Consider the following 14,740-nt stretch of genomic DNA (forward strand, 5'->3'; position numbering starts at 1 on the left):
TTTCTTTTACTCAGCACTACATTTTTGTTCTTTTCAGAACTTTTTGGCATTTGTTGTTGCAATCAATCTGCCGTTCCCTATGGACGCCTCTTATTGCATTGGTTTTTCAAAATCTTTCATCAGAGCCGCAAGCATTACATTGTTCTTCAGTCTGAATCAAGCTCCTAGTCCTAAAATACAAAGACCTCAGGGGCTGGGGTCTTAGTGTCTTCACAAGTCACTTCCTTCACAAGTCCGTTCCTGAGAGTCGCAGCGTCAGGAATCTTATCACGGAAAGGTCCTACAACAAAAAGCTTGAGATACAAAGGCAGAGCCTCAGCAATAAAATCAGAAAACGTTCAGGCCTAACCATCTCTATAAAACGTTGCTTTGAAACTGTTGTTCATATGCAGGGGATGTGAACTCATTGGAAGACTTTTTACTTTCTTGTGAATATTTTCAAGCTATTTTCCATTTTTATAGGAAACACAACATACAAAGGGTTTTCTGATAAATGCTTGTGAAAATAGGAAACTTGGGGGTTTTTCAGGATCAGATCTGTGAATTTTTTTATCCTGATTTTACATGGCCAACTACAAAAAAAGGAAGAAAAGGTTTTGAGGTTGACCATAAGGGAGGTGCTGAGAGAAAGCAGTGGAAAGGTAGATTATTTTTTGCTTCACAAGTCTAAGTATTTTTCCCTGTTATCTCTTCTGATTCACAACAAATATAAAAGGATTTTTTCAGCCTCTTTTTTTTTAACTTACTTACTCTTTAGCAGCAAATGTTTAAATAAGTGAAAGAGAAAAGCAAGGATAGAAGGGAATGTGTATCAGAGAAGTATAATTGTTGATGGACACTTGAAACTCAAGGGGAAGGGAAAAACAGAATGACTCAAGTTGGAAATTGAAATGAAACAGCATTGTTCCTTTTCTTTTAAACAGTATTTTGAAGCAATAAACATTAAACAAATATTCTTAGATGAAATTCCATCAAATTGGTTTTTCACACACTTTTTCACAAAACTTGAGTTTGGTACATAACTGGACAGCTCTTCCAGCTGATCTAGAAAAATTATTCTGATCTCTTTGTCCAAGATAATCAATAACACTGAAAGCATACAGAGATTCAACAAAATATATTAAAGAGAGAAAAAAATACCTTCTCCTGCTTAATTTTTGCTTTAAATATTTTTATGCCAAATGGTAGACTTTCTGAACACTGTGACAGAGAGCTGTTACTTGTGAACAACAACTTCAATGTTTTTGGTTGAGTTTTAGCTTAATATATGAATCCCACGTCCTTGCTGTCACGAAATCTCCATTTTACCACTTTTGCAATATTGCTGGCATATGTCTCCAGCTGTCTGTTGCTGACATAGAATTGCTTGTGATTATCTGATGCTGAGCTGTTCTGCTCTGTTTTTGTGGTTTTAATCTCTCCAACAATACCTGAACATGCTGTGCAGATCGTGATTATTGGGGCAGAATACAGTCGTCTTTGAAATTCACTGTCCCACACAGAACAGTGGAAATTCTTATGATCTTTATATCCAGGTTGAATGTGAACTAAATTTCTTTCTGATTTCAGAATTTAGCATTGCAGGCTGTTGACTTATTGACTATAACATTAGCATTTTCCAAACTGGCAGAAAAAGTGCCTTGTAGGAGTGTCTATGTGTATTTATACCTCATCCAAAGGTTAAACTATAGAATATATTTTAATTGCCTAGAGATAACTTGGTAAATTATATCACTAGGACCAAAACTTCTAAACTAAGATCAAAGTTAGGTACTGAATCCCATGTTACTTTCCAAGTAAATAAACCACTCATCAGTACTGACTGCTGAAGTTCATTTAGATAGCATCCCAAAGAAATAGCTGCCATTTCAGAGGAATCATTAAGGCAGAGGAAATTCTAATATTATTCCTAGACTTCCTAAGCATGGAGTTTATATTGATCTTGCTATTTCAGCATGGACCACAATTTAAAAAACCCCCAAACCTAAAACAATTAAAATGGGACATTCATATGTAAACTTCTTTTTTTTCATTTCCAATTGTCCTAAAACCTGACGGTGTAAAAAAACAAAACTCCAAGTAAGCCAAAACACGTGACGCACTGTTAGAGCAGCAAGTATACTCACTGAGAATATTTTGACAGAGAAAACATAACCTTGGAGCTATTTGTGGCATTTAAGAGTAAGCCTAATTGTTACTTGCATTTCTTACTTCCCACTTCAGCAATACTTTTCTCTCTCGAATACAGACCCCTAAATAAATTACTGAGGAATAACAAGTTTCCTGCAAATCAGCTGATTTACAGTAACTGACCACGTATGTGCTCTTACAATTGGAAAGCATGAGTTAATTCCAGGTAGTTTGCTTTCAGTGGAAGAAATATGTTACCCTGCACTAGCTTGCTCACCTACAAGTGATCTGTAGGATGTCAACTTGAGCGTAATACATTGAGCCTGAGACTGGGAGACACCTTTCGGGCAGTTTTGACTTGGGGAAATTATATGTATCTAGATGAAGAAAAGGATTTTTACAACTGGAGATTCAGAGTGGGGGTCTGAACCCCTTCAGCCAGATGGGGGAACCAAAGCCAGGCATCTCACTGCCAGGCAAGGGCCCCAGTGAGGAGGTAATCAATAAAAGATGGGAGACATTACTGTGGTGTCCTCCTGGCCTTGCTGGCCAATTTTGACAGAGGTTTCTCTTGGCCTGTGTTTTGAAAGGAGCTTTACATACACCTACCTTCAGGTGAGAATTTCGGGCTGTTAAAGTAAGAAGATGGAGGTATCCTCTTTCAGTCTTTGCTCCAGAGGAGGATGGGAGTTTCGATGCTCTGTGCTCCATGGTTTCTGTGGATGGGATTTTGGCAGCTTCCACACTGATCACAGATGGTATTTGAGATCTTGTTCTGAGACAGCCCTGCAGGGTAAGCAATAACTCTGCGGGATTTCTTGGACTGTAAAGCTGCATGTAGGTATCTGAGGTCCACTGGAATCTGTTCTAGGTCCTCTGTTTGAGTCCATTTCAGAATGTGAGGTGTGAGCAGGAGTTGTTACTGTCCTTGTTCTTTTTGATTAACAGATTTAATTTTTTTTTTTTTAAAGGTACTGTGATAGTGGCCAGGAGTGATTTCAGTGAGTTTTGGACACACCACAGAAAATCAAAATATTTGTGTCATGCACAGTGTGTCAAATCAGTGAAATGCCTTTGCAGGCAGTAGCTGATCATGAAGGTATATATAAAAGCCTTGGTATAATGAAATTGCTCTCTCCCCTTTTTGTTAAATTATAATTGGTGTCCTTGTTAGTAATCACACCATGGGATTAAAGACTGCCTTGCCCTTGGAGACTGACTACTCCTTTCATTGTAGAGATAGTCCCTCCAGGTCAGAGGCAAGGCAGATAATGGTGTCTACTGAACTGTCCTTACTTGTTAAGAAATGTGTTAATTCATCACTTTTCATAGGTGAAAATTTATCTAAACCATTATTAGCTTACTTCCCAACCAGTTAACTATTTAAAGCAGTATCTTGAGCTACTGTACTGTGCTGCTTCTGTTTTACCCCTTGAACACAATTCAGACTTCCTTTGCTCTGTGGTCTCTTCTCTCTTGTGTTTTTGTATAAAAACTGTGGGTATGCTTATTTATGTTCACTAAATACTGTGATATATTCTCAGTAGTGCCACCTTTTGCTTGTAATATAATCCCTGCTGTCTCCTCACGTATCTTATCTTTTCTATTTTATTACCTCTTATATGTACTGGTAAATAAAAAGGGAACGAATTTGAAAAATATGAGCCATTTGGAAGAAATTCTGCGTGTATCATACCAGAGAACGTGAAAGATTATGGAAACATTTACAGCTCCCGAAGAGTCAATCTATACACTGAGATTGAATCTAGGGATGGACACAAGCCCTGTTTACCTGTTCTGGAAAGACTGGTTTTGCAGTATTTTCTGTCCTCAGAATAGTAGAACTAATTGTGATGAATTTAGCAAAGTCTATACGCTGCAGTGCCCCAGACAGTTTCTTATTTCTATTGACATTATTTTTTCATCAGTTTGGACTGTGTAGTATCTGCAGACGGTGTATGTTCAAAATATTGGATTGCTGTGTTTTTGCATACAAACCTTATAAAGGAAAAGAAGTACCAGACTGTGTGTACAAGCATCAAAATTTGATTATATGCAGGATCTAATCTTAATATCACACCATTCTCACTGAAAAGCGTTGCGAGAATATTCCAATTCATATTCTGAATGATGTGTTCCTCTGCAGTCATTCTGCAGAATTCTTATTCCTACCAGGAGAATATCAGTATATTGAACTGAATAAAAATGTATACATTAAATTGCTTATTCAAATGTCCAGCGTTGATGTTTGTAGAGAATTTAAGCGGAAGGCAATATAACCTGAGCTTTGTTTTATTGATATGAGAGGCTAATGTGAGTTACAAAACAGGAAAGAATGAGAAGTTGTATAATACGCTGGAAATGTGAAAAAAATGCAGATTTCAGTTATTAGCTTTCACAGCTGTATTTGCATAGAAATATACTAACGGCTGGATGACATTTCATGCATGAACTTGATAGAGCATCCTTAAATATATTCATGTTAGAAGAATACTTAAAGGGAACCTCAAACTCAAAAATTCCCATCTTTGTTTAAAAAAAAAACCAAAACAAAACTAGAGTTTCCCTAGGGTATCCTAGTACAAGATATTTCTTTATGAAACAAAGCTTTCTTTGTTATGAGGAATACTGTGGCAGCCTTTAAAAAAGATCCTGATTCCCCTGAATGTTAATTATTACTGCACAATAGATGCCGCTCAGGGTTTTTGTGGAAAATACTAGCAAAGCATGAAGCTCCTTGAGGTTTCAAACACCTCTTGGATTATCAGTTTCCTGTGCCATTTTCATTCTAGAGGGAAGACCTTCCTTGTAAGTGGGGCAAAGATGAATGCCCATTTTCTATGCTGTGTGAGATACAAGGAGTTATCTTCCTTGAAGAACTAGAAGAATTTCTGTTGTGGTCTATCATAGTTATCCGATTATTTTCAGGAGTTGGGTGACAGCAACTTCTTCCAGTTAACATTTGCTTGTTGGTTTGGGGTTTTTTAAAAATTCACTTAAGAGTGCAGACCAGGTGCAACTTCATTTGTAACTCATAAATGATAAAGGTGCTTGGTCTTCATTGGAGTGGAGAGGTTTATGGAGTATAGTGAAGGTTTTTATATCAATGACCACTTGCACTTTTCAGTTCCAAGCAGTTTGCCAATGGTGAAGACCAATGTTGTTCCAATTTAAATGTGATTGTTAACAAGACACAGCTGAGGAAGGCTCTGTTACTTCCCATTCACCTTCCACAACAGGACTTTATGTGCTCATATTAGCTGATGTTCTTCAGAGGAGTTGCTGGTCCATCTCTGATTGTGACTTTCATTAGAAGTAGAAAACTCTACCTTCTCTTCTGAAGTGGTGAGATGTGAGCACTAATTCCTGGGAATATTTTCTGAAAACTCACTTTATACTGAAATAGAGCCAGCCCTGAAAGGTATTAGAAAGAGTATGACGAGGAGGAATTAAAAAGCACTGGGGCATGAAAACATATCTCTTCAAGCAATTTTGACTCTGACCTCACTTATGCAATCCCATTCCTGCTGCTGCTGATTGTCAGAACCTTCCAAAATAGCAAGAACCTTCTCTAGAGCCTGTCCAGTCTCCTGCTAAGATCAGACTTCTGAAGGAAAGGGGAAGTGTCAGTATGTGGAGGTACCATTCTAGACAAAAAGCCGTCAGCAGTAGTCGACCTCCTTTTCTTCAGTACGTAACCCATATTACTTGTGTGAACCTCTCAAGCAGAATAGGTCTATGCAGAGAAGGGCTGCAGGAGCGGTATGAGACAAAAATGCCGGTTCAAGACAGAACAGTGCTGTACAGATGTGAGAATAGAAAGCCAAAATGGAAATATTATGAAAAAGGGTCATTAATACCATCTTACTCAGAAGCTCTGTCTAAAGCATAACATAATCACAGGAAGTGTCTAGTAATGATTTTACACTGAAGTCCAAAGGTTACAAAAAGATTTTAGTCCTTGCCAAAAGAAAGTCACTTTGTCATCTAAGGTACAGAAGAAATCAAATTCTTGCAGTGGTGCAAAATCTCTGTATGTAAAGCTACTTTTAGAGTCATATTAGTAAAATGCCTGTCAAAAGCCAGGGGAAAGTCTGGTTTAAAAAAAGAAAAGGAAAATCTCACATGGATTTTCCAGATAGAGTGAAAATATATAGGCTGCAGCTGTCAGTGGATGGTAACAGCATTAAAGATCATTTGGGCTGCAACTGCAATATTGTCTTCAGAGCAGTTCTTAAAGATGGTGGCAGTGGTACCAGAAAGACATGTTTTAAAGGTGAGTCCACGCATGAGTCAGCTCAAAGAAAATGTCTTTCCTACTTTCCTCTCAGGCATGAAGTTTATAGCATGGAAAACAGTATACTGCCTGAGTACAGAAGATGGTATTTAGCAAGATTTGGAATGGTATACAGCAGGGTGGGAGCTGAAAGTCACAATGATTTGAGAGTCATTTGCAGCTCCCAGACAACCCAGCACCTGGCTCCCACTGAGCAAAGGACTGGGCGAGAGTGGGGAGAATTACTGCCTCACACCAAGGCAAGACAGGGCCGACTGGCAGCATCTCCTGATTCCTGTTGACTTTCTGTGGGCACATTTAACCTGTAATTTGGAAAAGGAAAATACAGTCTGGCGCACATTCTTGAAGGGTTGCCAGTCCCAGATCTATCCATTGCATAGCCTGCCAGAGTGGGAAAAATAAGTATCTTACAGGCCAGTATCCACAGCAACAGACACTGGAATTTTATCTTTTCAATACATATAAAAACCCAAAGAAAATAATTACTTTTTCATTTTCCAGTTTTATAATAGTTATAATGACCTTTAGGTCAGGAATTTTCAGCAGTTAATGACTGCCTGGCTTTTTCTGTGGCGCTTGGTTTCTCCAGCCAGTCATTAACAGCGAGGAAAGTGCCTTCTCCAGTGGTCACTTTGGCTTAATCGTTACCTTTTCATGCTACAGAATATACCAGCTGGGAAATAAGTGTCTCCTATGCGAATGGGTCCATAAAGTGTTCCTTAGGTTTCATTTCTTTGAAAGAATATTCTGTTAGAATGTGAGAGTTTAATGTAAAAGATGATTGAGTATTATCCTCAGACCCAAGAAAGGTTAGATCTCTCTCAGGAATTGGGACTAAATAGCTTTGCAGTGATGCCCTTCTTCTTCTGAGGATGGTTTAAGGCCATAGATTTCAAAAGATTAAATCTTAAGAATTTATCTGTGTAATTTAAGTTCCCATACTATTCTCTTGGTACTGGAGCGCTTCAGAAATTATTTGTGGACACAAATATTTTCTTGTCCATCTTCTAGGATCACACAGGAACTGGACCTCTTTTTTTTCCTTTGATGGAATTTTATATGTAATCATTGTGACGCTGAAAGTAGTGTGGCAACAGTGTCTTAAGAGTTAAAAATTATTTAAAAATCTGAAGGGAAACAACCCTGTGGAATGCCTGCCCTGCTCTGTTTGTCTAGTTAGCAGATCCCCCTCCCAACCACCCTCTCTATCTCAAAACACCTAGAAGCTGTATATGACTTTGTTAAGAGGAAGGTTCATTTATATCTGGAAATGACTTCATCTTGCACTTTATCATAAGATAAAAAATGAGGTACTATGGAACAGAGGTATCTTCTGACCACCCTATTGAGCATACTTTGGTAAAAATTAACCAGAATGTGAGTAGATGTGTACATACATAAACCTTTGAACAGTCTTCAGTTCTTCTGCATTGTTATTCTTTATGATTTTAAATGCCATTGTTAAAACACAGTGTTACCTAAAAAAATTGTGAATATAGCTTTCCTTCATGGTGTATTTGAGCTTGAAACAATTGTGTAAGAAATGCACTATTTGGAGGATAAATAAATTCACAAGAAAACAATAATGTTTTCTAATCCGCATATTGAATGTGTAGGGATTTCCACCAGTAGTCCAGTCTACTGCTTTTGCTGAGTAATCAGGTAGCAGTGAAACCCCTCCACTTGACTGGTAAAACAAAATGGGAATTTCTTCATCAGTAGATTTAAACTCATTATGGTGTCCCTTGAGGTCTCGATATTAAACATGGAAGTAATGTGACTGATGAGCCTAATTTTAATGTTTTGCTGTGAAAGAGATACAGCTCCTCTGTAACTATTCTTGGTACTGTTAGCTTTTCATTTTACATCTTTAAGTGAAAACAGAGTGCACAACAAAACAGCAGGCACCGGCTTTTGCTTTAACAATTTTTTCACTTTTCAAGAGAAATAACAGCAGCAAAATATAGGTAGTGTTCCAGGAAACAGCCACTCAGGAGTCCCACAAGGGCTAGGACTGTGCTTTGTGGCTTCCTGACTCTTGGAGTGACACTTTTACTTTTAAGATGAGGCTTCATTTGTATTTTGAAAGTATGACAATCTACTACTCAGCAAGGCTGTGTTGTTTCTAAAAGGCTGGACTTGCTAGAGGATTTAAATCTGGTGAGAATCCAGTAATTCCCTTAACAATGGGTTTTAAAATCCACACCTTTAAAATAGCTTAAATCTTTAAACCTCAAGCTAACCTCAGTGTTAAAACAGCTGGCTAACCATTAGCAGAAATGGGAAAGGTCCAAACAAAAGGAGTGACAGTACTTGTGTGTTTCACTCTGCACTTAAATGGATCTTTTCCTCAGCTTCACAGCTAACCAGGGCAGGTAATCTATTGATTTTAAAGCTAGAAATTAACACTGTTCCTTGTAGGCAGAAAAGTATGGGCTCATTATTAATTCTTTAGCATTACAATGCCTTCTGGCTCAATGTGTGTGCTAGTGACCAAGTGTAAACGTGTATTTATCATCCTGACCCTTAATCTGTTCCCAAAAACGTCCTTCCGTGGAGAAGAAACGGGCTTTCTAAAGGATCTGAGACCTTTTTTTTGCTGCTGATAAAGAAATCTTTACAGCCTTTGCTGTAACTGAACCTTCAAATGTAAAATGTTGCAAATAATAGTTTAGAGTGTTCCTTTTCTGGAAAAAAAACCAAACCAAACACCAAACAAACAAAAACCCACCCCAAACAAAAAAAAAACAAACCACTATTACACTAGTTGCCTCCACAAAAAGTCTTTCAGTTTTCTTTCATTGGGGCAAATTAGCCAGGCCTCCTTGGTACCTGAAGACATCTTCCCCCCTCCAAGACAACCTAACTTTTGAGTCCTTCATTTCCCCTGTTATTTCTAGTTTCTCCATTTTCCTGTGTTCCTTTCCCTCGACGGCAGTCTTAGATGTTGCTAATAGAATTCAGCTGCAGCGTAAATACAATCCTGGTAAGAGTCAGTGTACCAAATCCCTCACTAGCCACTGAACTTAGTGGGACAAAATTGTCCTTCACATAATTTTAATAGTGTCCATGGAGTAATTCCAGCTATCAGTCTGTCCTGCTGCCTTTCTGCAACTCCTTTTACCTTCATTGTAACACAAGGTAGAGGAGATAGGAGTGCTACAGCAGCTGTTATTGTTTGATCAGCAACACAATCTTTGCTGGAATTTCATTTCCCTTGCAGCCTAGCTACTAGAATACATTTGTCATCCATACTTTGTAGCAGACTTATATTTGCCTGTAATTACATACCAGTCTGGCAATACTTTATTGTTAACATAAAGTACTGCCATTTAAATCCCCAATCTTAAACTGAAGTATTTGCAAAACTCTGTAATTGCTAAAATAATAAAGCTGCCATTATTGTACGGGAAGTTTACAGCTTGTTACTGAAATACTTACATCGGCTTAACTACACCTGTATGCATTCCTTATGTTTTCATGTGTTGCTTAAGAGAAAGACAGATTTTTGCTGGGTATAAGTTTCTGATACTTCCACAAAAGGGCTGAGATTCAAAGGGAGCTCTGGTGGTCATCTTGTCCAGCCTCCTGCTCAAGCAGGGCCACCAGAAGCAGGTTGCCCAGGATCATGTCCAGATGGCTTTTGAGTTATCTCCAAGGATGAAAACTCCAGAAGCTCTCTGGGCAACCCACGTCAGTGCTTAGTCAAAACTTGACTTCAGGTTTTCCAGCTTGTGGTCTGTTCCCATGTACTAAGAGGTCCATAAAGGATAAATAGAAAAGACAAGTTCAGTGTGGTTAAGCTCAATGTAATGGATCAAGATACTACTGCAAAGGCTTAGGGATATGCAAACCAGAAAAATAATGCATTTTGGTTTCATTTTATGTTGGCCTTTTGCAAACAGAAAACCACTGAGCCTCTCTTGCTGTTTATTACTAATTCTGTGATTACTTTTTCTTTGCTTTTAGATAATTCTCCATGTAGTATTGTTCTGCTCCTAAGTCTGATCAGGGAACACAGATTTCAGCATTGGAAACTTGGACATGAATGATAAGCAATGTTGCCGTGTTATTTTTCTTACAGGAAGCGCAAAGCATCTATACTCAGTGTGTACCTGTCTCTGAAAGCTTGGGAATTTTTGCTAAAAATGGTATGGTCTCTAGCCCTTGTTATTACGCAGCTGTACAGAATTTCTCTGCTCTCTCTGGGGGAGGACAGGGCACCTTTTGAGTTCTTCCAGCAGTCACCCTTGGACAATACCACTGACTGCAGGTGGTTCTGCGTTACCCTGAAGACCTTCAGGTAAAAACAGATGTTCGGATTCTGTTGATACCTGGCAGATGACCATGGGGTTCTCTGCCGTTCTGGTTGGCCATGAAGGAGCTGGTCTCCTCTCCTCACACGGCCACAGGTTCTCAGGGGTCCCTCCGGCCCCTTCTCCCTGCACTCGTCGCCACTGCCCTGGCCTAGGCCCGACCAGCCCCCTCGCTGCGACACCTCCACACGCGGCCTATTTCTCTGGAACAGGTGTGAGGGGATTTTAACTTGGAAAGAGTTCGCGCGGCCTTCACTGGGGACGAGTTTGAGCAACGGGGCCCGGAGGGTGAGCGCCGCTGCCAGGACCCCCTCAGCCCACCGGGCGCCGCGGCCGAGGGGCGGGAGCCGTCCCTCTGGCACAGGTGCGTGGCAGGGGCCAAGCCGCCGCCCGGTCCGGGTGAGCCCTCGAAAGCCTCTCGGCGGGCGCACCTTCCCGCCTCGCACCAACACCTCCGCGGCGGAGGTGCGAGGCCGCTCCCGGGCGGCCGGGGTAGGCCGGGGCCTGCCGGGCGACGACTCGAGCCCGCGCGGCGCTGAGGGGCCGGGACAGGCCGGGGCCAGCGGAAGGGGTGTTTCCGCATGGGGCCCCGGGCGGGCCGAGACGGGCGAGCCGGGCGGGGGCCGCTCCGCTCCTCCCGCCGCCGCCGCCGCCAGCCGGCCCCGGCCCCCACCCGCCCCGCGCCGCCCGGCAGCCCGGCTCGCGTCGCTCCGCGTTGGATTGCTCGTGCCTGCCCGGAGCTGGCGGCCGCCCGGCTGGCGGCGCGGCCAGGCGAGCTCAGCCGAGCGCAGAGGCGGATTTTGAGGAACAATAACAGAGCGGGGAGCGCGGGACCGGCGCGGCCGCCCCGCCCGCCGCACCATGTACGCCTTTGTGCGGTTCCTGGAGGACAACGTCTGCTACGCCCTGCCCGTCTCCTGCGTCCAGGACTTCAGCCCCACGTCCCAGCTCGACTTCGATAACCAGAAGGTCTACACGGTGTACCGCAACCCCGAGGAGGCGGAGGAGGACGACGAGAGCCCCGGGGAGTGGGGCGACCGCCTGCTGCTCCACAAGGCCCAGATCCTGGCGCTGGCAGGTGAGGGCGGGCCGGGCCGGGCCGCGGGGGGGGGGGGGGTGGAAGGGTGGGGGAGAGGGGGGGCCGGGCCAGGGGAAGCCCCAAATGCGGCCCCCTCCCCGCGGAGGTGGGGGAGGGAGAGAAGGAGGGGGCGGCATCGCGCCGACACATGCTCAGAGCCCGGGCGGCACATGGCGGGCGGGGGGCTGCGGGAGGCCCGGGGGCGGGAGGGCACCTCCCGGGGCACGGCGGGGCCGGGGCGGCCCCAGGCCCGGGGAGGGCCTGCTGGCGGTGGGGGGTGTGTGGGGGGGTCCCGCTGGGCGGCTGCTCCCGCCGGGCGGCGCCGCGCCCCTACCCCCAACTCGTGGTGCTCCGGCGGAGCCGTTCCCAAAATAACGCGGGAGCCCCTGCTAGTACCCGTTGTTACACGGTGGAAGGGGATGGAGTCAGAAACTTTACCCCGCTGCTCGCCACCCCCAAAAAAAAAAAAAGTTAATGTTTTCGTGCACAGTGTATTTATAGTGCATGGAGTCATTTATATACCTTTGCAGTTTGGCGGCATGTTGTCACATTAGAAGGGTACTGTTTTATATCCACTTTGTTAGTTTAAGTGACTTCACAAATTGGAAGGCAGTAGTGGTACCAGACCTTTAGATACTCTGCCTGTTAAGCTTGGTTTTGCTACATTTGGTTTGTTCCATGTTTAACTTACAAATGCTTCTCTAGCTAAGAGGACCAATTAAAGTGTATATTGAGAAATAAGCCCATATTTTGGCCATTTAAATGAGTTCAGCCAGTGTAAGATGGTGCTTCTGCTCTGTGTTTCCCCTAAATCAGAACTTTTTGGCAGCATGTTGCTGTGAAGACTTTCTGTAGTTTTCTTGAAGCCACAGAAAACACGCTGCCGTAGTCTGAGTTGACGTAGAAAAGAAGTTTTATGTTGTTTGTAGCAAATTACTGGCTAGCGTGGATTGGCCCAATAGGCTATTGAAAGACTGCAGTGACCATTTGAAGTGTCAGTCTGGGTAGCAAAGAGGACACTGGTTTCTGATCCTGACTCTTCCACTTGGGGAGAAATACTGGTTATGTCCGCTTCCCCAACTACGGAATGGGCTTAAGAAACCCCATTGTCTAGTATTGAGTTCTAAGAAGGCACCACTGAGTTCTGGTCTCTAAACAGAGTAGTTTGGTGTTAAAGGCTCATAAAACTCTAGTATTTTTTTATTTTTATTTTTGAAAATAATAGTTCCTAAACCAGTTCAGCCTGGTGGTGGTCTGTTTGGTCCCTGACTTGGTGACTTTTACCATTATGCTGTTTCTAGTACTGGCCATGAACAGATGCCTGGAAAGAACAAGAAACAGACAAATGTGTATGTTGTTTCCCTGTAAAGCTTTTCTGATTTCTGAATATTTGCAACTCCAGGAGTTGAGGAGAATTAATGAGAGAGCCTACCAGAGGAGTGGATGGTCCTGCCAAGTTTTTGTTGTCTTATGCCACCCTGTTTTGTTTGTCCTGTCTATAACAGAGGAGAATTGATGTAGGAAGTATTTCTTGCGAGTTACCCGACACATCCATGGAAGACAGCAGTGTCAGTGTCCAGGGTTTGCTTGGCTTCTTCTCAGAGGCATCCCAGTTGGACTTCACCTTCCTCTTTCTCAACAGGAAACTGCAGCAGCAGTGCCCATTCTGTTCGTCACATTCATCTCAATCTAACGAAAGTGTTTCAGAGAAGTATTGAGTAATAGGCATGTTGCTCACATGTTGAGCCTAACAGATTGCCTCAGTTTTCCAGCAGAAAGTGCACCTACTTTCTCAGTTCCCTTGTTCCAGGCAGAGTCTCTACATAACTAAGAGAAGTACTCTTCTGTACAGTTTCTCTTTGTTTCATCTCTCTTGAACCAGAACAAATCAGTATACGTGGTTTCCTCCAGAGAACGCAACTTGTTACCTGTATTAGTGATTTGCACTAATTGCTCCCCAGAGATTTAAATTCTACAGAAAATTCTCCTGATGAGCCAGGACCACAAAGAAACGTACAGCTGTCTTTATTACATCTGTCACATCTCAGTGTGTCCGACTAGATCTGTAATTTGCTTGGAAAACTTCTCACCTGAACACCAAATGAAGCCTTATTTCTGTTCTTCTTTCCACCCTGTACCATGTAAAAATATAATAGCTGAATTAATCCTTTGTATACAATATATGTTTACTTACTTTTAAAGTTGTCACTTTCTCCCCAGAGTTTTAATATTGGTGTTTGTTTTTTTTTAATGGATGAAGTCCCGAGGAGAAAAGTCAATGTTGCGTGAAGACATCTTAGCAAAATTTTTGTTTTATAGTGACCCACTATATTTTTACAGATTATGACAACTTTTTATGGCAAACACAACAAATCTGATGTTATGCAAACTGCTTTAGTTTGAAAAATAGTTTTACAAGTCTGCAGTAACATTTCACAGACTATAGTAGAACTTTTCATTTAAAGGATTCCAGCCTACCTTAGTAGTAATGTAAATAATGTGTGTAAAGTTGCTTTTATATGTAAAATATACGTAGTAAGTTGGTTTTTGAATTCATGGAAGGAACCCTTGCCTGCACAAATTAGTACATCAGTGGCTTTAAGGATTTACTGCTTTGGTCCAAGGATTCCCCAGTAGGAACAGGCTTCAACCAAAGTCATGGTACACATATTAAATTAAACAAACAAACACAAAAAAGAATAACAGGGGAAAAAGTAATCTCTTTTATTTTTTGAGCCTGCACTGTGTTCTTTTACAGTTTGAATAGCATCCAGTTTTCATACACTGATTTAACAAGGCTTCTCAATTAGGCAAAGTTGTACCTATTTATATATATTTTAATGATCAAACACTGTCGGTGCAGTGGGAGTTAATCGTAGTCTGAGAAACAGATCCACTTGGTTTTCCTTTCTAGTGACC

At 42.1% G+C, this 14,740-nt stretch overlaps 2 protein-coding genes across 4 annotated transcripts in view; both read left to right on the top strand.

Moving 5' to 3' along the window:
- Positions 1 to 14,740, top strand: part of AGBL4 (AGBL carboxypeptidase 4) — a 984,974-nt gene that overhangs the window by 575,515 nt on the left and 394,719 nt on the right. The window lies entirely within an intron of this gene.
- Positions 11,321 to 14,740, top strand: part of BEND5 (BEN domain containing 5) — a 32,484-nt gene continuing 29,064 nt past the window's right edge. The window contains exon 1 of one of the 3 annotated variants that reach the window (XM_064455130.1): positions 11,321 to 11,821. In XM_064455130.1, coding sequence (XP_064311200.1) covers positions 11,605 to 11,821 — 217 coding nt within the window. In that variant the 5' untranslated portion in view covers positions 11,321 to 11,604. The remainder of the gene's footprint in view (positions 11,822 to 14,740) is intronic. The other 2 variants (XM_064455129.1, XM_064455131.1) reach the window with 2 other exon arrangements.

Source organism: Phalacrocorax carbo, chromosome 6 (assembly GCF_963921805.1).
Source record: "Phalacrocorax carbo chromosome 6, bPhaCar2.1, whole genome shotgun sequence".
NCBI classification, from domain to species: domain Eukaryota; kingdom Metazoa; phylum Chordata; class Aves; order Suliformes; family Phalacrocoracidae; genus Phalacrocorax; species Phalacrocorax carbo.